This window comes from Ascaphus truei, chromosome 15 (assembly GCF_040206685.1).
Source record: "Ascaphus truei isolate aAscTru1 chromosome 15, aAscTru1.hap1, whole genome shotgun sequence".
Classification (NCBI taxonomy): domain Eukaryota; kingdom Metazoa; phylum Chordata; class Amphibia; order Anura; family Ascaphidae; genus Ascaphus; species Ascaphus truei.
In genome coordinates, this window is record NC_134497.1 from 17596416 (window position 1) to 17620765 (window position 24350).

A 24350-nucleotide genomic window follows, 5' to 3' on the forward strand; every position below is an offset into this window, starting at 1 on the left:
CTCGAATCCACCTTATATGTACTGTACAACTGACTAGGAAAGGAAACGTTCCAAAAATAATAAAGTTTTATTAATTTAAACCACGACAACTGTGATATATTTACAGTGATGGTTAAAATAAGATTACAATCCCCAAAAAGAGGAGCCTCTCGAAACTGTTGACCACTAATATTAGTCCCAAAAATAATTGATATGGGTCAAGCAATTAAGAATGGTATCTTTAATCATTACAGCAGGATCTCTATTATACTTAGCAGTTAATGTGTTATTAATAATAATGTCCTGGTGGGTAAGGGTGTGTGATCAGTTGGTACTTATTAGTGGTTCCAAGTGATACAGATGTATAACCAGTCAACATTGTTTATATAGATCCAAAACAGTTATAATGAATAAATTCTGAATCTCCCAGTAAATGGTTTAAAGACACACCCTGTATAAATCGGCAGGCGACTACTCCTTATATACACCCCTGCAGCGTTATTAATGCTTGGCAGAATAGTAACACAGGGTTAATATGTAGTTTAATAACACCATCAGTAAGTTACATGCTGGGGTCCACTATATTCAGAAGTAGCACTGTGAACTCATACAAATCCATCCTATTTTGCCATTGCTGCTCTCGGTAGATATTCAAAGTTGAGCAGCACGTTTAATTGTCAGGACAGTAACATAGTAACAGGATCAACCCTGTTGCCATAAATATTCAAAATAAGCATTTATCCTTGGGCAGTATACTCAAATCGGAAAGAGGGTAACAAAGTAGCCAGTTACAGCAAATCAATATACAAGTGCCAGAGCACCGGTGGCTACATTTAGCATACTTTGTATCAACTCGCTCAACAAAATAACCTGCATTCACTTGATTGTAGCAAGGCAAGTCCACTCTAGTTGAAACAAATTTCTGCTCTGAAAAAACGCTACTGTTTTGGGAGTTTGTAATCTTATTTTAACCATCACTGTAAATATATCACAAGCGTCGTAGTTTGGATTAATAAAACCTTATTATTTTTTGAACGTTTCCTTTCCTAGTCAGTGGTACAGTACATATAAGGTGTATTGGAGATCTGGTTCTATAGAAATAATTGATTCCAGATGATTCCATCATATTCAAACAAACACTATTATGTACTTTAAGTGCAATTTAGAGGGACCTAGTGTGAGAGCTGTACCTCATACAACAAGTTGTTATATGATTTGGATAAACTGTCCTGAAAATCAAACTAAAAAAAAAAATGCAACCTGCTGTATATTTAATGGGCAATGAAATGTGTTCAAGTTGGCAATAGCTTTGGGACATACCTAAAAAACATCACGTGTAAGCACATTCCATCGTCTCAGATAGGTCTGCGAACCTGCCCCTCCCCATTATCTCTTCGCATACAGTCCTTTCACTGCAGCCAGGGATTGTGGGTAGAGACATGCAAATGAGCACACAGTGTCACCTTTTGCTTCTTACCCATTTTAACATGGACACCCTATATAAGCTTCTGCCTGCCGCATTACACAGCTTTTCAGTACAACCTGGGATAAAGAAGTGTAGAGCCGGTAACCCTATCAGAATTAGCATAATTTGAACATGCAAATGAGTAAACTGAACAGCATCACTATACACTGCCACCTACCTCTTAAAGGCAGTATTACAACTCATTCATAAAGATGAGTGCTCATGTAACGGATACTCAGTGGCATTTACACTGATTATACAGCCAAGCCCCAATCCAGATGCCTGTAAAGGGATTCCATTCCAGGTAAGATCAGCACGGTTTAGTGATGCAAGAATGAGCTTTAACGTGAGATTAACTCATTATCTGACGCTTTGCAGTGGTGACAGACATTCTGACAAATGATGACATCATAAAGATACCGAAAACGTTACCGTCTCCTAAAAAAGAAAAGGGCAAAAAGAGTCAATTTATGGGCCTATCACAGTAAGTACGCACATTCTGACAGCCACTGATACCTTACACAGGTAAGGGCATTCCTTAAAGCTGCAGTTCAGTACAGACGCAGTACAGGCTCAGTGAGTACAGACACTGACTGGCACTGAGTTTGAAGCAAGTCACTTTATCTCCCTGTGCCTCAGTCACCAAAAACATAGATTGTAAGCTCCACGGGGCAGGGATTGTGTCTGCAACATGTCTCTGTAAAGAGCTACGTAAAAACTAGCAGCGCTATACAAGAACAAACAATTATTCTTATTATATATTATGTGTGGGGTTTTTTTTGCAACTTAAATTTTATTTCCAATTCGTTCGGGCAGAATACAAATTCATTACATAATTACATTACATATATTAGATATACATCTGTATCCTACTGCCTTCATAGGGCAGAATCAGTGAGTATAGAACACAACAACTTGGGGGAGGGATGGGGACGGTAAGGCATGGAAAGGTAAGGGTGACCTCTATTCAAATCTTGTTCATCTAAAGCTCGTTAGCTCGCTCCTTCGGTCATTCGTTTTCTTAGGACTGTGCGGCCCCAGTACTGCCTGTTTTTTTTAAATAAATTAGTTCTGTATTATGAGAAAATACTTGTAGCATTTAAAAAAATTAAAACAAAACCATTTTATAGAATTTTTTTTAATGTATTCTAATGTAACAGGCATTTTTGTTCCTATAGCAACTATTTACAAAGTCACATCCTCTTCCCCTTCTGAAACAGCATCACCTTTTTTGAGCCCCGCCCTCTCTAGCAGTGAACTAATTGAATCTAGTGCCGGCCTGGTCACATGATCTTCCTCACAGAACTTTGGCTGTCAGCGCAGCAGAAGAGGGCCCAAGATGCTTTTAGTGAACCCCTGAGCCGAATCTTCAGCGATCGATTACAGGAGAACCGATCAATCAGCAACTTAGCTAATCACTTGGCAGTGTGCAGATGTATTGATGCACATATTGAAGAAGAAAACAATATTTAAAAAAAACCGACAGCTTAAACTGCAGCTTTAATAGCAAACTCAATGAATAATAATATCACTATCCAATTACATCCTAATTATCTGGATTACACCATACTGTATGTTTGGAGAGAAATACCCCTGACATATAGTGTCACTTTCTGCCACATTGGTCTTTGCGCGTGGTGTGTATGCGGCCCCCGCACATATGTCCACTTCTCGCGGCTGACCCGCGAATGCGTCGAGGCCGGGAAAATTGAGTTTTAACGTTGGTTGCAATACTGCGTATTAATGATAGGTGGCGGTAGTGTGTCTTCGAAATCTAAATGCAATGTAACCCTTCTCTTACTCCCGTTCACAGCGCATGTTCCGATACGATACGATACGATATACGTAATGATATGTAATGGTATTTAAATGTAACCCAACACTTATTACCCTAATAACTTCAAATGACTAAAATGTATTTTAAAATCTGAAATAGTTTTTTATTAGATTACAATAAATGACTTTATGAAAAGTACAATAATTCACATTTCCGCGCTCTTCGCCTAAATGTACAATCCTCTCCCGCCGGCGTCTTTCCCTGGGGGTGGCCGGCTATGGGAGATGTTCACCTGTAAAAAGAGAAAGTTGTATATTAATAATCGAGAAGAAATACAGCGGTGTGATGCCACGCACAAAGGTTATGACACAGATTGCGTAAATGCATAGTGTTTGTTAATATAGTGTGACACTGTTGTATAGTACATGTTATCTTCTCCCTGGACACCTGCTCAGAATTATCTTTAACTGTGCATGCAATGTCTTGTATATAATGTATACCCTGCTCATTATGTAACTGTATTTGTAAACACGTATTATTTGTCTTAACTCTTTGCCCAGGAAATACTTGAAAACGAGAGGTAACTCTCAATGTATTACTTCCTGGTAAAACATTTTTATAAATAAATAAAGTATTGTACTGTAACATTCAGAGTATCATAGGCAAAGATGCTCAGTGCGCCACCTGCTGGACATATACAGAACTGCAAATAGAAAAGTATTAATTCCATCTGACCACAAACAAGGTCAGCACGGGAATCAGTGCGATGTTCAGTGCAGGGCTCAGCGCGGGACTCAGTGTGGGACTCAACGCAGGGCTCAGCGTGTGGCTCAGTGTATTGTACTCAGCGCGGGGCTCAGCGCGGGGCTCAGCGCGGGGCTCAGCGTGGGACTCAGCGCGGGGCTCAGCGCGGAACTCAGCGCGGGGCTCAGTGTGGGACTCAACGCAGGGCTCAGCGTGTGGCTCAGTGTGGGACTCAGCGCGGGGCTCAGCGCAGGGCTCAGCGCGGGGCTCAGCGTGGGACTCAGCGCGGGGCTCAGCGCGGAACTCAGCGCAGGGCTCAGTGTGGGACTCAGCACAGGGCTCAGCGCAGGGCTCAGCGCGGGGCTCAGAGCGGGGCTCAGTGTGGGACTCAGCACGGGGCTCAGCGCGGGACTTAGCGTAGGGCTCAGCGCAGGGCTCAGCGCGGGGCTCAGAGCGGGGCTCAGTGTGGGACTCAGCACGGGGCTCAGCGCGGGACTCAGTGCAGGGCTCAGCGCAGGGCTCAGCGTGGGACTCAGCGTGGGGCTCAGCGCGGAACTCAGCGCGGGGCTCAGTGTGGGACTCAACGCAGGGCTCAGCGTGTGGCTCAGTGTGGGACTCAGCGCGGGGCTCAGCGCAGGGCTCAGCGCGGGGCTCAGCGTGGGACTCAGCACAGGGCTCAGCGCAGGGCTCAGCGCGGGACTCAGAGCGGGGCTCAGTGTGGGACTCAGCACGGGGCTCAGCGCGGGACTTAGCGCAGGGCTCAGTGCAGGGCTCAGCGCGGGGCTCAGAGCGGGGCTCAGTGTGGGACTCAGCACTGGGCTCAGCGCAGGACTCAGTGCAGGGCTCAGCGCAGGGCTCAGCGCGGGGCTCAGCACGGGGCTCAGCACGGGGCTCAACGCGGGACTCAGCGTAGGGCTCAGAGCGGGGCTCAGTGTAGGACTCAGCGCGGGGCTCAGTGTAGGACTCAGCACGGGGCTCTGCGTAGGGCTCAGCGCAGGGCTCAGCGTAGGGCTCAGCGTGGGGCTCAGCGCATGGCTCAGCGCAGGGCTCAGTGTGGGACTCAGCACAGGGCTCAGCGCAGGGCTCAGCGCGGGGCTCAGAGCGGGGCTCAGCGTGGGACTCAGCACAAAGCTCAGCGCGGGACTCAGCGCAGGGCTCAGCGCGGGGCTCAGCGCGGGACTCAGCGCAGGGCTCAGCGCGGGGCTCAGAGCGGGGCTCAGTGTGGGACTCAGCACGGGGCTCAGTGCGGGACTTAGCGCAGGGCTCAGCGCAGGGCTCAGAACGGGGCTCAGCACGGGGCTCAGCGCGGGGCTCAACGCGGGACTCAGCATAGGGCTCAGAGCGGGGCTCAGTGTAGGACTCAGCGCGGGGCTCAGCGCGGGGCTCAGCGCAGGGCTCAGTGTGGGACTCAGCACAGGGCTCAGCGCAGGGCTCAGCGCGGAGCTCAGAGCGGGGCTCAGCGTGGGACTCAGCGCGGGGCTCAGCGCGGAACTCAGCGCGGGGCTCAGTGTGGGACTCAACGCAGGGCTCAGCGTGTGGCTCAGTGTGGGACTCAGCGCGGGGCTCAGCGCAGGGCTCAGCGCGGGGCTCAGCGTGGGACTCAGTGCGGGGCTCAGCGCGGAACTCAGCGCAGGGCTCAGTGTGGGACTCAGCACAGGGCTCAGCGCAGGGCTCAGCGCGGGGCTCAGAGCGGGGCTCAGTGTGGGACTCAGCACGGGGCTCAGCGCGGGACTTAGCGTAGGGCTCAGCGCAGGGCTCAGCGCGGGACTCAGAGCGGGGCTCAATGTGGGACTCAGCACGGGGCTCAGTGTGGGACTCAGCACAGGGCTCAGCGCAGGGCTCAGCGCGGGGCTCAGAGCGGGGCTCAGTGTGGGACTCAGCACGGGGCTCAGCGCGGGACTTAGCGTAGGGCTCAGCGCAGGGCTCAGCGCGGGGCTCAGAGCGGGGCTCAGTGTGGGACTCAGCACGGGGCTCAGCGCGGGACTCAGTGCAGGGCTCAGCGCAGGGCTCAGCGTGGGACTCAGCGCGGGGCTCAGCGCAGGGCTCAGCGCGGGGCTCAGCGTGGGACTCAGCGCGGGGCTCAGCGCGGAACTCAGCGCAGGGCTCAGTGTGGGACTCAGCACAGGGCTCAGCGCAGGGCTCAGCGCGGGGCTCAGAGCGGGGCTCAGTGTGGGACTCAGCACGGGGCTCAGCGCGGGACTTAGCGTAGGGCTCAGCGCAGGGCTCAGCGCGGGGCTCAGAGCGGGGCTCAGTGTGGGACTCAGCACGGGGCTCAGCGCGGGACTCAGTGCAGGGCTCAGCGCAGGGCTCAGCGTGGGACTCAGCGTGGGGCTCAGCGCGGAACTCAGCGCGGGGCTCAGTGTGGGACTCAACGCAGGGCTCAGCGTGTGGCTCAGTGTGGGACTCAGCGCGGGGCTCAGCGCAGGGCTCAGCGCGGGGCTCAGCGTGGGACTCAGCACAGGGCTCAGCGCAGGGCTCAGCGCGGGACTCAGAGCGGGGCTCAGTGTGGGACTCAGCACGGGGCTCAGCGCGGGACTTAGCGCAGGGCTCAGTGCAGGGCTCAGCGCGGGGCTCAGAGCGGGGCTCAGTGTGGGACTCAGCACTGGGCTCAGCGCAGGACTCAGTGCAGGGCTCAGCGCAGGGCTCAGCGCGGGGCTCAGCACGGGGCTCAGCACGGGGCTCAACGCGGGACTCAGCGTAGGGCTCAGAGCGGGGCTCAGTGTAGGACTCAGCGCGGGGCTCAGTGTAGGACTCAGCACGGGGCTCTGCGTAGGGCTCAGCGCAGGGCTCAGCGTAGGGCTCAGCGTGGGGCTCAGCGCATGGCTCAGCGCAGGGCTCAGTGTGGGACTCAGCACAGGGCTCAGCGCAGGGCTCAGCGCGGGGCTCAGAGCGGGGCTCAGCGTGGGACTCAGCACAAAGCTCAGCGCGGGACTCAGCGCAGGGCTCAGCGCGGGGCTCAGCGCGGGACTCAGCGCAGGGCTCAGCGCGGGGCTCAGAGCGGGGCTCAGTGTGGGACTCAGCACGGGGCTCAGTGCGGGACTTAGCGCAGGGCTCAGCGCAGGGCTCAGAACGGGGCTCAGCACGGGGCTCAGCGCGGGGCTCAACGCGGGACTCAGCATAGGGCTCAGAGCGGGGCTCAGTGTAGGACTCAGCGCGGGGCTCAGCGCGGGGCTCAGCGCAGGGCTCAGTGTGGGACTCAGCACAGGGCTCAGCGCAGGGCTCAGCGCGGAGCTCAGAGCGGGGCTCAGCGTGGGACTCAGCGCGGGGCTCAGCGCGGAACTCAGCGCGGGGCTCAGTGTGGGACTCAACGCAGGGCTCAGCGTGTGGCTCAGTGTGGGACTCAGCGCGGGGCTCAGCGCAGGGCTCAGCGCGGGGCTCAGCGTGGGACTCAGTGCGGGGCTCAGCGCGGAACTCAGCGCAGGGCTCAGTGTGGGACTCAGCACAGGGCTCAGCGCAGGGCTCAGAGCGGGGCTCAGAGCGGGGCTCAGTGTGGGACTCAGCACGGGGCTCAGCGCGGGACTTAGCGTAGGGCTCAGCGCAGGGCTCAGCGCGGGACTCAGAGCGGGGCTCAATGTGGGACTCAGCACGGGGCTCAGCGCGGGACTTAGCGCAGGGCTCAGTGCAGGGCTCAGCGCAGGGCTCAGTGCAGGGCTCAGAGCGGGGCTCAGTGTGGGACTCAGCACTGGGCTCAGCGCGGGACTCAGTGCAGGGCTCAGCGCAGGGCTCAGCGCGGGGCTCAGCACGGGGCTCAGCACGGGGCTCAACGCGGGACTCAGCGTAGGGCTCAGAGCGGGGCTCAGTGTAGGACTCAGCGCGGGGCTCAGTGTAGGACTCAGCACGGGGCTCTGCGTAGGGCTCAGCGCAGGGCTCAGCGTAGGGCTCAGCGCGGGGCTCAGCGCATGGCTCAGCGCAGGGCTCAGTGTGGGACTCAGCACAGGGCTCAGCGCGGGGCTCAGAGCGGGGCTCAGCGTGGGACTCAGCACAAAGCTCAGCGCGGGACTCAGCGCAGGGCTCAGCGCGGGGCTCAGCGCGGGACTCAGCACAGGGCTCAGCGCGGGGCTCAGAGCGGGGCTCAGTGTGGGACTCAGCACGGGGCTCAGTGCGGGACTTAGCGCAGGGCTCAGCGCAGGGCTCAGAACGGGGCTCAGCGCGGGGCTCAACGCGGGACTCAGCATAGGGCTCAGAGCGGGGCTCAGTGTGGGACTCAGCACAGGGCTCAGCGCAGGGCTCAGCGCGGAGCTCAGAGCGGGGCTCAGCGTGGGACTCAGCACGGGGCTCAGCGCGGGACTCAGCGCAGGGCTCAGCGCGGGGCTCAGTGCAGGGCTCAGCACAGGGCTCAGCGCAGAGCTCAGTGCGGGGCTCAGTGCAGGTCTCAGCACGGGGCTCAGTGCAGGGCTCAGCACAGGGCTCAGCGCAGAGCTCAGTGCGGGGCTCAGTGCAGGGCTCAGCACGGGGCTCAGCGCGGGGCTCAGCGCGGGACTCAGCGCAGGGCTCAGCGCGGGGCTCAGCACGGGGCTCAGCGCAGAGCCCTGCGCGGGGCTCAGCGCGGGGCTCAGCACGGGGCTCAGCGCGGGGCTCAGCACGGGGCTCAGCGCGGGGCTCAGCACGGGACTCGGCACGGGGCTCGGCGCGGGACTCAGTGTGGGACTCAGCACGGGGCTCAGTGTGGGACTCAGCGCGGGGCTCAGCGTGGGGCTCAGCGCAGGGCTCAGTGTGGGACTCAGCACGGGGCTCAGCACGGGGCTCAGCGTAGGGCTCAGCGCGGGACTCAGCGCAGGGCTCAGCGCGGGGCTCAGCGCGGGACTCAGCGCAGGGCTCAGCGTGGGGCTCAGCGCGGGGCTCAGCGCAGGGCTCAGCGTAGGGCTCAGAGCAGGGCTCAGCGCGGGGCTCAGCGTGGGGCTCAGCGCGGGGCTCAGCCCGGGACTCAGTGCAGAGCTCAGCGTGGGGCTCAGCGCGGGGCTCAGAGCGGGGCTCAGCGTGGGACTCAGTGTGGGGCTCAGCGCGGGGCTCAGCGTGGGACTCAGCACAGGGCTCAGCGCGGGGTTCAGCGTAGGGCTCAGCGCAGGGCTCAGCGCGGGGCTCAGTGCGGGGCTCAGCACGGGACTCAGCGCAGGGCTCAGTGCGGGGCTCAATGCGGGACTCAGCGCGGGACTCAGCGTGGGACTCAGCGCAGGGCTCAGCGCAGGGCTCAGCGCAGGGCTCAGAGCGGGAATCAGCATAGGGCTCAGAGCTGGACTCAGTGTAGGACTCAGCGCGGGGCTCAGTGTAGGACTCAGCACGGGGCTCAGCGTTGGGCTCAGCGCAGGGCTCAGCGTAGGGCTCAGCGCGGGGCTCAGCGCATGGCTCAGCGCAGGGCTCAGTGTGGGACTCAGCATAGGGCTCAGCGCAGGGCTCAGCACAGGGCTCAGAGCGGGGCTCAGCGTGGGACTCAGCACGGGGCTCAGCACGGGACTCAGCGCAGGGCTCAGCACGGGGCTCAGCGCAGAGCTCAGTGCGGGGCTCAGCGCGGGGCTCAGCGCGGGGCTCAGCGCAGGGCTCAGCGCGGGGCTCAGCGCGGGGCTCTGCACGGGGCTCAGCGCGGGGCTCAGCACGGGACTCGGCACGGGGCTCGGCGCGGGACTCAGTGTGGGACTCAGCACGGGGCTCAGTGTGGGACTCAGCGCGGGGCTCAGCGTGGGGCTCAGCGCAGGGCTCAGCGTGGGGCTCAGCGCAGGGCTCAGTGTGGGACTCAGCACGGGGCTCAGCACGGGGCTCAGCGTAGGGCTCAGTGCGGGACTCAGCGCAGGGCTCAGCGCGGGGCTCAGAGCGGGGCTCAGCGTGGGACTCAGCACGGGGCTCAGCGCGGGACTCAGCGCAGGGCTCAGCGCGGGGCTCAGTGCAGGGCTCAGCACAGGGCTCAGTGCAGAGCTCAGTGCGGGGCTCAGTGTGGGGCTCAGCACGGGGCTCAGCACGGGGCTCAGCACGGGACTCAGCGCGGGACTCAGCGCAGGGCTCAGCGCGGGACTCAGCGCAGGGCTCAGCGCGGGGCTCAGCGCGGGGCTCAGCACGGGGCTCAGCGCAGAGCTCAGCGCGGGGCTCAGCGTGGGGCTCAGCACGGGGCTCAGCGCGGGGCTCAGCACGGGGCTCAGCACGGGACTCGGCACGGGGATCGGCGCGGGACTCAGTGTGGGGCTCAGCGCGGGGCTCAGCGTGGGGCTCAGCGCAGGGCTCAGTGTGGGACTCAGCACGGGGCTCAGTGTGGGACTCAGCGCGGGGCTCAGCGTGGGGCTCAGCGCAGGGCTCAGTGTGGGACTCAGCACGGGGCTCAGCACGGGGCTCAGCGTAGGGCTCAGCGCGGGACTCAGCGCAGGACTCAGCGCGGGGCTCAGCGCGGGACTCAGCGCAGGGCTCAGCGCGGGGCTCAGCGCGGGGCTCAGCGCAGGGCTCAACGTAGGGCTCAGAGCAGGGCTCAGCGCGGGGCTCAGCGCGGGGCTCAGCGCGGGACTCAGCGCAGAGCTCAGCGCGGGGCTCAGCGCGGGGCTCAGCGTGGGGCTCTGCATGGGGCTCAGCATAGGGCTCAGAGCGGGGCTCAGTGTGGGACTCAGTGTGGGGCTCAGCGCGGGGCTCAGCGCGGGACTCAGCACAGGGCTCAGCGCGGGGTTCAATGCAGGACTCAGCGCAGGGCTCAGCGCGGGGCTCAGCGCGGGGCTCAATGCGGGACTCAGCGCGGGGCTCAGCGCGGGACTCAGCGTGGGACTCAGCGCAGGGCTCAGCGCAGGGCTCAGCGCAGGGCTCAGCGCAGGGCTCAGAGCGGGGCTCAGCGCAGGACTCAGTGCATGGCTCAGCGCGGGACTCAGCACAGGGCTCAGCGCGGGGCTCAGCGCGGGGCTCAGCACGGAACTCAGCGCAGGGGTCAGCCCGGGGCTCAGCGCGGTACTCAACGCAGGGTTCAGCGTGGGGCTCAGCGCGGGGCTCAGCGTGGGGTTCAGCGCAGGGCTCAGTGTGGGACTCAGCACGGGGCTCAGCACGGGGCTCAGCGTAGGGCTCAGCGCGGGACTCAGCGCAGGGCTCAGCGCAGGGCTCAGCGCGGGGCTCAGCGCGGGGCTCAGCGCAGGGCTCAGCGTAGGGCTCAGAGCAGGTCTCAGCGCGGGGCTCAGCGCGGGGCTCAGCGCGGGACTCAGTGCAGAGCATAGCGCGGGGCTCAGCGCGGGGCTCAGCGTGGGGCTCTGCATGGGGCTCAGAGCGGGGCTCAGTGTGGGACTCAGTGTGGGGCTCAGCGCGGGGCTCAGCGCGGGACTCAGCACAGGGCTCAGCGCGAGGTTCAATGCAGGACTCAGCGCAGGGCTCAGCGCGGGGCTCAGCGCGGGGCTCAATGCGGGACTCAGCGCGGGGCTCAGAGCGGGACTCAGCGTGGGACTCAGCGCAGGGCTCAGCACAGGGCTCAGCGCAGGGCTCAGGGCAGGGCTCAGAGCAGGGCTCAGCGCAGGGCTCAGAGCGGGGCTCAGCGCGGGACTCAGCGCGGGACTCAGCACGGGGCTCAGCGCGGGGCTCAGCACGGAACTCAGCGCAGGGGTCAGCCCGGGGCTCAGCGCGGGACTCAACGCAGGGTTCAGCGCGGGGCTCAGCGCAGGGCTCAGCGCAGAGCTCAGCATAGGGCTCAGAGCGGGGCTCAGCGTGGGACTCAGTGTGGGACTCAGCGCAGGGCTCAGCGTAGGGCTCAGTGTTGGACTCAGCGCGGGGCTCAGCGCAGGGTACAGTGTAGGGCTCTGAGCGGAACTCAGCGCGGGACTCAGCGTAGGGCTCAGTGCGGGGCTCAGCATTGGGCACAGAGTGCGACCCAGCGCGGGGCTCACCGCAGGGCTCAGCGTGGGGCTCAGAGCGCGACCCAGCATGAGGCTCAGCGCGGAGCTCAGCGAGGGACTCAACGTGGGGCTCAACGTGGGACTCCTCACGGGACCCAGTGTGGGACTCAGCACAGGGCTCAGTGTGGATCAGCGTGGCTCAGTTGCGGCTCAGTGCAGGGCTCAGCGCGAGCTCAGCGTGGGGCTCAGTGTGGGGCTCAGCATTGGGCTCAGAGCGCGACCCAGCATGGGGCTCAGCGCGGAGCTCAGCGCGGGACTCAACGTGGGGCTCAACATGGGACTCCTCACGGGACCCAGTGTGGGACTCAGCACAGGGCTCAGTGTGGGTCAGCGCAGGGGCTCAGCGCTGGGGCTCAGGTCGGGGCTCAGCGTGGGGCCCAGCGTGGGGCTCAGCGCGGGGGCTCAGCGCCGGGGCTCAGGTCGGGGCTCAGTGCCGGGGCTCAGCGTGGGGCTCAGCGTGGCTCAGTTGCGGCTCAGTGCGGGTCAGATGCGGCGCAGCGCAGTTGCGGTGAGGTGAGCAGCGAGGCCCTGGTTGAGGTGCACACTTTTGGGGGCTTATTCCACAGAAATCCTGCTCTGCCTGTAACTCAAAAACAACAATTCCTGCGCTCCTACCAATTGGGGATAAAATATACTAGTGGTCTCATGAGTAAGGGTCATTTAGTTTAAACCCTTTGGCAAGGCGTTACAAACCTGCAGCCACGTCACGGCACGACCAATTTGGAGATAGCATTGGGAGGTCTTCTCCATCCATGGTGCAGTTTATGTTGTTGTATTAAATCTGTGATTGTTTTATAAATATTTCGATGGTAAGAATGGGAATTGGTTATTATAAACGCTCCTCAAATTCTCCCCAAGATCTGATAAGGAGGACAACACTTTCTTTGCCACCCCTTGTATATTAGATTGGAGCCAAGCAAAGCGTTGTATTAACAAAGGAGGGACAGGAAGTAGGGGGTATGATACCTTTTATTGGACCAACAAGTAGTGGATATGTTACAAGCTTTCCAACCTCTCAGGGTCCTTCATCAGGTTTGTTTTTTTATCACTGCCTGTCTCTTTCCTTCACAGAATTCATGTGGATAATTTCCAGTTCACCAAGATCTCTCTGGAGCTCTTACCCGGTACTGGAATCCAGATGTCGGTCACAAGCAATGTAGCAATAAGTGGGAAAAGGTGAGAAGGGTTATACCGCAATAGGAAGCGGGTATTGGGTAATAATAAGAAAGAATCCACAACAGTAGGCAATGTGTTATTTTTCCCCCACAGTTTCCTTGGTGGGAAGACAGAGCTAAAGATGGAAATTAACATATTAACGGCTACAAGTCTCCAGAATGAAAACTCCAGTTGCCCTAAATTTGTGATGGACGATTGCAAGACCAGTCTCATCGATGTTAAAGCCAACCTTCCAAGCGGGTACGTGGCTAACCTAAACCAATCTGAGATTCCTGCCTCACAATATGGAGAACGAACCATGTTGGCCCCCCAAAGACTCCACCAGTCCAGCCCAACGTCGGCTGTGTCACCTTTCCGACAGTGACCTTCTCTGAATCATTCCATTCTATTTCTCTCGCCCCCCCAAAACAGAATCTTGCCAAACGCGATGAATAATTTCCTGGATAAAACACTGAAAACTCTTTTACCCGGGATGGTGAGTTTCACATATAGATATAGACGGTCATGTTGGGGCAACAAGGGGAGCAACAAGGGGAGCAACAATCTGCCCCACATTATGAAAGAAGGAAGGCTTGTAGAAAACGTTCACGTTTGATTTCTTTGATAAATATTTTACTGGTACTGTAGTGAGGACACTTTGATAGATAATATTAGTTCCCTTTCCTTTATATCAGATCATTATTGTAATACATCTCATTGAAGCAAACTGAAACCTTCTTATGCACACGCTGCCGAGAGCAAAACTTTCCGATAGTTCTCTTCCTTTTCTCTGCCACGTCTTCACACATTGCTTCTTAGGCGGAGTCCCCGCTAGCACTGAGCGGTTGGCGTTTGCGGCGGTTACTTACATATATAGATATATGTAAGTTCCCGCTCACGTGGCGCGCGCAGCGCTCGTGCATGGCACACACGCTCACCCGCGATTGGCACTTAGGTAAACAAAAAAACTATACTTACCTGCACGCTCAACTACCCGCAATGCCCCCCCCTCCCTCGCGCGCCCGCTTACAAGCAGGACACCCGGCGCTCATGCTTGGTGCGCTCTACAAGCATTAGCGCGCTCAGCGTAAGCGGGGACTTAGACTTATTCTCCATGTCTCCTTTATTACTGATGGGCTCAGAGAATACCGATTGTTGTTGTTTTTTTCCAGTTATGTCCACCAGTGGATCAAGTACTTTCCACAGTAAATGCAAAGCTATGTATGAAGGACGGTAAGTTTTGCATGGAACCCGGCTCACTCTGCCAAATATACTGTATACTTCCGATCAAAGCAAAAACATCCTTTGATGTCTAAACGTATACAGAAGGGCCCCTGGTATACGGCGGGTTCTGTTCCAGAGGCCCGCCGTATAATGAAAATTGCGGAAAGCGGAACCGGCGATTTTCACTTCTGCGCATGCGCAAACCCACATTTTTGCCGTTCTGCGCATGTGCACCCTATGGTGCGCCCGGCGCACCTACCCGTTCTGCGCATGCGCGAGTTAAAAATAAAGATGGCGGCCCCCTTCTCGGTGCCACCGTATGAGTGGATCGCCGAGAAGCGAAGCACCGAAAAGCGGGGCCCTGGTGTATTTCATATTTGCCTACAAGTTTATTAACGTTTTGAGGGAAAGGCTAAAAGGTCTGTTCTAAACCAGTGTTTCACAACTCCAGTCCTCAAGAGACCCCAGCAGGTCAGGTACTAAGGATATCCCTGCTTCAGCGTAGGTGGCTCAATCAGTGGCTCAGTCATTTTAACCCAAGCCGGGATATCCTTAATTCCTGACCTGTTGGGGTCTGTTGGGGACTGGATTTGGGAATCCCTGCTCTAAAACAGCCAGGTGGTAAAGACCAGAGAACATATACCGGATGCAGCTTTATTAAGAAGTGTAACATACTGATGAATATTGACACGAGGAGAATGGTACCACTTACTCAGCTCTGCGTCCTGTCCTGTGTGACATTTTGTAGTGTTCAAATGAGAGTTGAGCGCATAATGTATGCGATCGGCATAAAAAAGAAAAGAATAAGATATTTGTGAAAAGAATGATCTATTTCAGAGGTGCGCAAACTGGGGGCGGGGGGGTGGCGTTAACAGTGGCCCCACGCTCTTCCCCAAAGCATTTAAACGAAAGGTGGGGAGCTTTGGGGGGGGGGGACCACGCAAGGCCTCTGTACGTATCTTTTACCCTGTCTCCGACGGCGCATCGCCATGGAAACGCGGCATCAAATGACGCTGTGGGGTCACGTGACGTCACATGACCCCACAGCGTCATTTGACGCCGGAGACAAGGTAAGAAGGAGGGGGCGCGAGCAGGGTGGGGGAGCAGGCAGGGGGGCGCAGGGGGAAAAGTTGGCGCACCCCTCATCTATCTGACAGAGTTGAGCAAGTGCTTGAAAATGTGGAAAGGGAAACGCTTTATGGGAATGGAAGGAATAAACTGGGGGGAGAGGGACCAGGGGAGACAGAAGCTCTCAAGGAGAGAAATCAGACTCCTGGTGTGAGATTGATTTTCCGGTTTGTCTGCAGACAGTTTCCCACTTGGAAAATCCGGAAGCCTCCAATACACAGTGTCTCAGCTGCCAACAGTGACGAAAACACACATGGACATCGCATTAAATGTGAGTGAATTGTATGTATGGATGTCTTTATTTATACAGCGCGACCGTGTACTCAGCGCTTTACAAAGACAACACAGAGCAGGGAATTATCAGTACAAAATAAGCGCAGCAAATTCCAATAATACGAAAGGAATTCCCTGACCCAGAGAGCTTACAATCTAAGTGGTATGTTGGGAGACTTACAGAGACAGCTGTTGAGGGAATACGTGCAATACATGGCAGTGCCTGGCCTTGGTGGTGGGAAAGTGCAGTAGATGGCAGTGCCTGGTCTTGATGATGGATACTGTAAGTACAGTAGATGGCAGTGCCTGGCCTTGATGTTGGGTAAGTGCAGTAGCTGGCAGTGCCTGACCTTGATGGTGGGTAAGTTCAGTTGATGTCAGTGCCTGGCCTTGGTGGTGGGTAAGTGCAGTAGGTGGCAGTGCCTGTCCTCAATGGTTGGTAAGAGCGACTGTGAGTGTGGGACAGTTGCCAAGAGTGTGGGCTATTGGGATGCTTCTTTTGCGATGTGAGCTTTAAGGTTTGTGGGTATAAAATCAGATGGGTATTAAATTACATTTCACCATGAATGCAACAGGAGCCTACTGTAAGCAGAAATATCCTATTGCCTATTAAATAAAGAAAGAAAATCTTAGCCAAGAGTAGGATCTTTCAATCCACACTGATATTCAGAATCCTATCCCACAGCCATCCGCTTTGCCAATTTCAGATCACAGTCCAACATGGAGAAAGCGTCATTTATCCCTCTTGGAACTCCACAGACTCCATCAGCGTTCCATCCAACCCCAAAGCCACATCCCTGGTCCTGACAGCGGACTTCCTTGGCTGTGCGTTCACTGCATTGCAGGAGGATGGGGAATTCAACTTCCTTGGTACTGAACACGAGGTAGGAAGCCATCCCGTACACAGCCCTTAATGGCAACCCATGTCCTACACTTCTCGTTCCTTGGCACGCTCACTACTTAGCACACTAGTGTTTCCACGCTTTGCTTATGCGTTGTGGCACGGTATGAAGTTATGTATGCAGAATTACATAGAAGTAGCTGTGTTGGTCCAGTTGGATACTCGGTACTTCGGCATAAGGTGGTACCTTTTTTATTTGAACTAACAATTGGTATTTTAGGACAAGCCGTCGAGAGTTGTCCTCTCTTCCTCGGGTGTGCAGAACTGTAACATTGGTCCACAAGATGGTGCTATGTGCCAGTCTATCCCCAGGCCGGAGGAGTCACGGTGTCACCATTACACTTTGCATGCCCGCGGACACTCGCTGTAATTGCCGCGTTGGACTTTCCTACCGACACCCACCATTGTGAAGCATGGTATCGGCTTTGTACTTCCTCAGCCACATTAACTGCGCTATTCTCTGCTTCTAACGCCGAGCAACGGGCAAACAATAAGCAGCAGGAACGAGAGTTACTTGTGTCACCCCCAGAGGGGTTAATGCCAACTGGAGTTCACTTATAGTAACTATGTAACTCTTACAGTAACTATGTAACTATGTAACTCTTACAGTAACTAACATGTCCCCTGATCTTCATTCACTTTGATTTGGGATCTTTGAGAACTGCAGTATTTTGTCTAGTTTCTCATGTATTAATATTGTGAATGAAGCCATGGTTATGACAGGGCAGAGTCGACTATTTGGTTGGGGCCATCTCGCCGCGACCATATCTGCGCTGGACGCGTTGCCAAGGTAAAATCATTTAATTTAGTGGTCAGGGAAGAGGGTTAAAGATAGGGGTATTAGGGTAAGGGATTAGGTTTTTAGGATATGGGATTAGGGTAAACGGTAAGGGTGAGGGCTTTAATGGCAAGGGATTAGGGTGAGGGGTTAAGGTTTTTAGGGTAGGGGGTAGCGCTAGTTTTAGGGGCTAAGATTAGGAAGTTTTAGGGTAAGGGGTAAATTTAGGGATTTATGTTGGCGGCGAATCGACCGGCGGCGGAGATTCAAGAACAATCCAGTAAGTAGATAAAATGACGCGTGCAATCAATTAGTATTAACGGAAAGATTTATAGAGAGGGCACCAAGTTTAAAAGAAGAGGAACAAGAGAGAGAGCGATGAATATAGTACGTACAAGAACGTAGGTGGTTTTGAGGAGTAATTCTTTGCCATGGAAATGACATCAAACTTGACCAAAGCCAAGAAGGACCATTGGTTTGTGTTACATAGCAAGTCATTGGTCACTAGTACGATGGACACATATCAGCATCCAAGAGCATCAACCAATGAAGTCTAAACAACTGCCATCGAAAACCAATAAACCCCACAGATAAGTTGGCTAACAGCATGTTTCCTTTTTCCTCAGCTGGCAGAAGTGGGAGTTATGTCGCTGTCCGTGCTGAGCGAGCTCCTTCCGGAGGTAGGGCACTCGTGTGCTTGTGGGGCTTCTTGAAGACACTTTTTCACTTTTTAGTGGTAAATCCTTGGGGTTTAAATGGAAACCATCTAAAATGCAGTGAGAAAAGAGAAAGACACCCCCCCCTTTTATTTTGACACCCAAACATTCCCACCATCGCAGCGAATATAATAATAAAGTAGTTTTCCATCGCTCGTTATCCAAAATCTAGGTTATAATCAGCATCCCATAAAGGTAACTGACGCAAGGCGTGACTAAGGCTGTTTCCACGCTGCCGCTGACCGCGCTCATGCTTCAGAGTGGTGACGTCACCAGCTCTCCAAGCATGAGCGCTCGGCCGTCCGACATATTATTTTTCAAGCGCGAGCGGGGGGTGGGAGGGGCCGTAGCCGGGGGGCGAGGCTGAGCAATGACTAGCGCTGATTGATTGAGGAGGTCATGTGACCCTTGAGCACTCCTGGAAGACAATTTCATCTGTCTCACCAAGCGCCTAGCACCCCGCGAGTGTACGGATACCAGCGTGCGCACGCCACGTGACATTCACATTCACATTCATTGTACTCAACGCGCTAAGTTCCAAGCGCCAAGCCCAATGGAATAGTGGATACAGCCTAACTGTGCACAACCCTCTCCTACAGCTTCCACCGGGGCTGCAGGATTGCAAGATAAATATTTCTGTGAATGAACCAGCCATGGTTACTCTGGACCCTAACAAAGCCTTACTACATCTTTACTCCAGCATGGATGTAACTGCGTCCTCCCCAGACTCAGACTCAGCACCAGAGTCCTTGTTTGTTGTGAATGTGGTAAGCATATGATCATTCTATGTTGTTGAAGTAATAGGTCTTGTGTGTCCTCCTATTTACAGAGGTATATATCACCCACATATAGTTAAAGGTCAAACGTGTGTCTATTCTATGGCAGGTATACACAAGAAAACATCAAGTAAAGCAGGTTAACTAAATGATAATCATCCCAAACCCTTCTGCTTCCTTTGAGACATAAAATCTCTCTCCCTTAAACAGCCTTTTGTATCGAAAAGAAACCTGACAATTGTGTGGTGTCCTGGGGAAACAGAAGACAGACAAAATAATAATGAGACACAATGTATTTCAGCGTCTCTGATACTTTCTTTGTCATGAATGAGATCATGCAGCAGATGTACAGTAAGACAGCAGTCTGGAGCTGCCCAATATGCGACCGCATTACAGACTTTCTCCCGAACCCTCATACCGGGAGGCGCCGGTTCCCTTCTCATACAGTGAAGCTGAGTTACAGAAGCTATGAGTTCACATCACTGATTTCCACTTTCATTTGCAGCATATGAATTTCAGAATCCAATTCTCAGTTGATGGAAAAAAATTGCACACGGTGCTTTCTCTGGACAGGTAGGAGAATGGAATGGGAAGTGTTCAGTATGGGGGAGACAGGTGTGAGAATGGAATGGGCAGTGTTCAGAATGGAGGAGACAGGTGTGAGAATGGAATGGGAAGTGTTCAGTATGGAGGAGACAGGTGTGAGAATGGAATGGGAAGTGTTCAGTATGGGGGAGACAGTTGTGGGAATAGAATGGGAAGTGTTCAGTATGGGGGAGACAGGTGTGAGAATGGAATGGGAAGTGTTCAGTATGGGGGAGACAGGTGTGGGAATAGAATGGGAAGTGTTCAGTATGGGGGAGACAGGTGTGAGAATGGAATGGGAAGTGTTCAGTATGGGGGAGACAGGTGTGAGAATGGAATGGGAAGTGTTCAGTATGGGGGAGACAGGTGTGAGAATGGAATGGGAAGTGTTCAGTATGGGGGAGAGAGGTGTGAGAATGGAATGGGAAGTGTTCAGTATGGGGGAGACAGGTGTGAGAATGGAATGGGAAGTGTTCAGTATGGGGGAGATAGGTGTGAGAATGGAATGGGAAGTGTTAAGTATGGGGGAGACAGGTGTGAGAATGAAATGGGAAGTGTTCAGTATGGGGGAGACAGGTGTGAGAATGGAATGGGCAGGGTTCAGTATGGGGGAGACAGGTGTGAGAATGGAATGGGCAGGGTTCAGTATGGGGGAGACAGGTGTGAGAATGGAATGGGCAGGGTTCAGTATGGGGGAGACAGGTGTGAGAATGGAATGGGCAGGGTTCAGTATGGGGGAGACAGGTGTGAGAATGGAATGGGCAGGGGTCAGTATGGGGGATACAGGTGTGAGAATGGAATGGGCAGGGGTCAGTATGGGGGAGACAGGTGTGAGAATGGAATGGGCAGTGTTCAGTACGGGGGACAGGTGTGAGAATGGAATGGGCAGGGGTCAGTATGGGGGATACAGGTGTGAGAATGGAATGGGCAGGGGTCAGTATGGGGGAGACAGGTGTGAGAATGGAATGAGCAGTGTTCAGTACGGGGGACAGGTGTGAGAATGGAATGGGCAGGGTTCAGTATGCGATACAGGTGTCACTGTATTATCTGATAGATTCAATTTATTGGTGATTTTGTGCAGTCATTAGCCTTCAACATTAATAACAAGACATTGTAAAGTATCAATCAGTGTACAATCAGCAATGTGATTTATTTCAAATCTATTATATCTGTGTAACTCGAGCCGCAAAAGAATATTAATTTTGCTAGCTGTGTACGGCAGCACAGGGAATGTTACGTGACATTGTGTGTAACTGGCCTGCGACACCCTCAGTAAATTATTTGGTGATAAAAGAGATCAGTGTTTTCTTTCTAACTCTTAATATATGTCTGCCGTTCCTAGGACCTTCCTTTCCCTGACTTCCTCCTCTGTGGGCTTCTTTGAAGTAAGTATGTGAAGCTTTTGGAGGTCGAGGGCCCAGAGGGGTTGCGGGTGGATGCAAGTTAACCCCTCGAACAGTTGAGGCTCAAATCAAACCGTTGCCGAAATTCTCCCCTCACTTTAGGTCCTCGACTTGAATGAGTTTATCACGTCTGTGGTTCGAGACGCATACACACCCATAATCAACGGTGAGTGTGTTCCCCATCTCCCCTCCACCACTCGTCATATTCTGCTCATGCAAGGATTGCACAGTACAGAATATTGTATTGGTCTATGTATCCTGATTTTCCCATGTTGATATTGGCAGTTCCTGATTTTCCCATGTTGATATTGGCAGTTCCTGATTTTCCCACGTTGATATTGGCAGTTCCTGATTTTCCCACGTTGATATTGGCAGTTCCTGATTTTCCCATGTTGATATTGGCAGTTCCTGATTTTCCCTCGTTGATATTGGCGGTTCCTGATTTTCCCACGTTGATATTGGCGTTTCCTGGTTTTCCCAGGTTGATATTGGCGGTTCCTGATTTTCCCACGTTGATATTGGCGGTTCCTTGTTTTCCCAGGTTGATATTGGCGGTTTTTGATTTTCCCATGTGTATATTGGCGGTTCCTGATTTTCCCATGTGTATATTGGCGGTTCCTGATTTTCCCATGTTGATATTGGTGGTTCCTTGTTTTCCCAGGTTGATATTCGCGGTTCCTGATTTTCCCATGTTGATATTGGCGGTTCCTGATTTTCCCACGTTGATATTGGCGGTTCCTTGTTTTCCCAGGTTGATATTCGCGGTTTTTGATTTTCCCATGTGTATATTGGCGGTTCCTGATTTTCCCATGTGTACTGTATATTGGCGGTTCCTGATTTTCCCATGTTGATATTGGCGGTTCCTTGTTTTCTCAGGTTAATATTGGCGGTTCCTGATTTTCCCATGTTGATATTGGCGGTTCCTGATTTTCCCACATTGATATTGGCGGTTCCTGATTTTCCCATGTTGATATTGGCGGTTCCTGATTTTCCCATGTTGATATTGGCGGTTCCTGGTTTTCCCATGTTGATATTGGCAGTTCCTGGTTTTCCCATGTTGATCATGGTGTTACTTTTCTGTCTCTCAGCGATCTCCGTTCATTAATTTCTTGTACAGATTGCTGTAGGTTGCACGTGGTTTCATGGTGGCTCCCTTGGCGTCACTCTCTCTGCTATGTATTTCAGGGATGGTGGAGACTGCGATCTCTCTTCCTGACATGATAACCATGTTAAACATCAACTTTGCCAAAGCCCACATTCAACCGGAGAAGGTAAAATGTATTACTGAGTCAAACACAAATCTGTACATTACATATTAACATGATGAACTCATTGGATATTAGTATGAATAATGCCTAGGAAACTTCAAACAATGTTACACTGGAAGCGCTGTCCTTGGGACATGCCATGGAAATAGGAAATACAATAATGAATTGATTTATTACAGGGCATGTACAACACATGGAAAAAACAGTGATAGTGCGCAGCTAATACCGTGATAATAGTGATGAAATTATATTATAATAGAGTGATATATAATATGAGTGAATATATATATGTAAACAATAGTGGTGACCTTATAGGTGTAGCTTCACATTAAGTGCGTCTGCAGCCCTTCTTGAGAGGTGGCTCAGCACCCCGAGGACTAGAAGAACAGAGAAAAGACAAGGCGCACAACACACATAGTGAAATACAGTTTAAATTGTCAGTTTTACTAGAAGATAATAAGTTCTGCGTACATCAATAAATATAAAAACAAGCGTTTGTTAAGTGGGGTTACCACACAAGGGAACAGCGTGGGTCTCCAGTTCCTATCTCCACAGCGGGTGAAGACTGATGAGTCCTGCTGTCCCCTTGTGTGGTAACCCCACTTAACAAACGCTTGTTTTTATATTTATTGATGTACGCAGAACTTATTATCTTCTAGTAAAACTGACAATTTAAACTGTATTTCACTATGTGCATTGTGCGCCTTGTCTTTTCTCTGTTCTTCATGTACAACACAGATTAAACGTCTCCCTCTTGTTTATATTAAAGTGCTTAGGGCTGATGTACCAATATAAATGATTAGCTTTGGCTAGAGAGTGGGCATAGGATGCATGTTAGGGAGGGGGCACAGCATGCAGGTTAGGGAGGGGGTACAGGATGTAGGTTAGGGAGGGGGCACAGGACACATGTTATGGAGGGGGCACAGGATGCAGGTTAGGGAGGGGGCACAGTTGGCAGGTTTGGGAGTGGGCACAGGATGCAGGTTAGGGACGTGGCACAGGATGCAGGTTAGGGAGTGGGCACAGGATGCAGGTTAGGGAGGGGGCACAGGATGCAGGTTAGGGAGGGGCACAGGATGCAGGTTAGGGAGGGGGCACAGGATGTAGGTTAGGAGGGGGAACAGGATGCAGGTTAGGGAGGGGGCACAGGATGCAGGTTTGGGAGTGGGCACAGGATGCAGGTTAGGGACGTGGCACAGGATGCAGGTTAGGGAGTGGGCACAGGATGCAGGTTAGGGAGGGGGCACAGGATGCAGATTAGGGAGGGGCACAGGATGCAGGTTAGGGAGGGGGCACAGGATGTAGGTTAGGAGGGGGAACAGGATGCAGGTTAGGGAGGGGGCACAGGATGCAGGTTAGGGAGGGGGCACAGGATGCAGGTTAGGGAGGGGGCACAGGATGCAGGTTAGGGAGGGGGCACAGGATGCAGGTTAGGGAGGGGGCACAGGACACATGTTAGGGAGGGGGCACAGGATGCAGGTTAGGGAGGGGGCACAGGATGCAGGTTAGGGAGGGGGCACAGTAGGCAGGTTTGGGAGTGGGCACAGGATGCAGGTTAGGGACGTGGCACAGGATGCAGGTTAGGGAGTGGGCACAGGATGCAGGTTAGGGAGGGGGCACAGAATGCAGATTAGGGAGGGGGCACAGGATGCAGGTTAGGGAGGGGGCACAGGATGTAGGTTAGGAGGGGGAACAGGATGCAGGTTAGGGAGGGGGCACAGGATGCAGGTTAGGGAGGGGGTACAGGGTGCATGTTAGGGAGGGGCAAAGGATGCAGGTTAGGGAGTGGGCACAGGATGCAGATTAGGGAGTGGGCACAGGAAACAGGTTAGGGAGGGGGCACAGGATGTAGGTTATGGAGGGGGCACAGGATGCAGGTTAGATAGTAGGCACAGGATGCAGGTTAGGGAGGGGGCATAGGATGCAGGTTAGGGAGGGGGCACAGGAGGCAGGTTAGGGAGGGGGCACAGGAGGCAGGTTATGGTGTGGGCACAGGATGCAGGTTAGGGAGGGGGCACAGGATGCAGGTTAGGGAGGGGGCACAGTAGGCAGGTTTGGGAGTGGGCACAGGATGCAGGTTAGGGACGTGGCACAGGATGCAGGTTAGGGAGTGGGCACAGGATGCAGGTTAGGGAGGGGGCACAGAATGCAGATTAGGGAGGGGGCACAGGATGCAGGTTAGGGAGGGGGCACAGGATGTAGGTTAGGAGGGGGAACAGGATGCAGGTTAGGGAGGGGGCACAGGATGCAGGTTAGGGAGGGGGTACAGGGTGCATGTTAGGGAGGGGCAAAGGATGCAGGTTAGGGAGTGGGCACAGGATGCAGATTAGGGAGTGG

At 54.3% G+C, this 24350-nt stretch overlaps 1 protein-coding gene across 1 annotated transcript in view; it reads left to right on the top strand.

Annotated features, from left to right (window-relative positions):
• BPIFB6 (BPI fold containing family B member 6) overlaps positions 1–24350 on the top strand; it is a 29292-nt gene that overhangs the window by 1096 nt on the left and 3846 nt on the right. Inside the window, exons 3-15 of the mRNA XM_075571204.1 lie at positions 1823–1928; positions 12878–12982; positions 13076–13222; positions 13394–13457; positions 14134–14194; positions 15493–15584; positions 16294–16470; positions 17892–17945; positions 18581–18748; positions 19263–19330; positions 20685–20727; positions 20848–20911; positions 21931–22016. Coding sequence (XP_075427319.1) covers positions 1823–1928; positions 12878–12982; positions 13076–13222; positions 13394–13457; positions 14134–14194; positions 15493–15584; positions 16294–16470; positions 17892–17945; positions 18581–18748; positions 19263–19330; positions 20685–20727; positions 20848–20911; positions 21931–22016 — 1235 coding nt within the window. The remainder of the gene's footprint in view (positions 1–1822; positions 1929–12877; positions 12983–13075; positions 13223–13393; positions 13458–14133; positions 14195–15492; positions 15585–16293; positions 16471–17891; positions 17946–18580; positions 18749–19262; positions 19331–20684; positions 20728–20847; positions 20912–21930; positions 22017–24350) is intronic.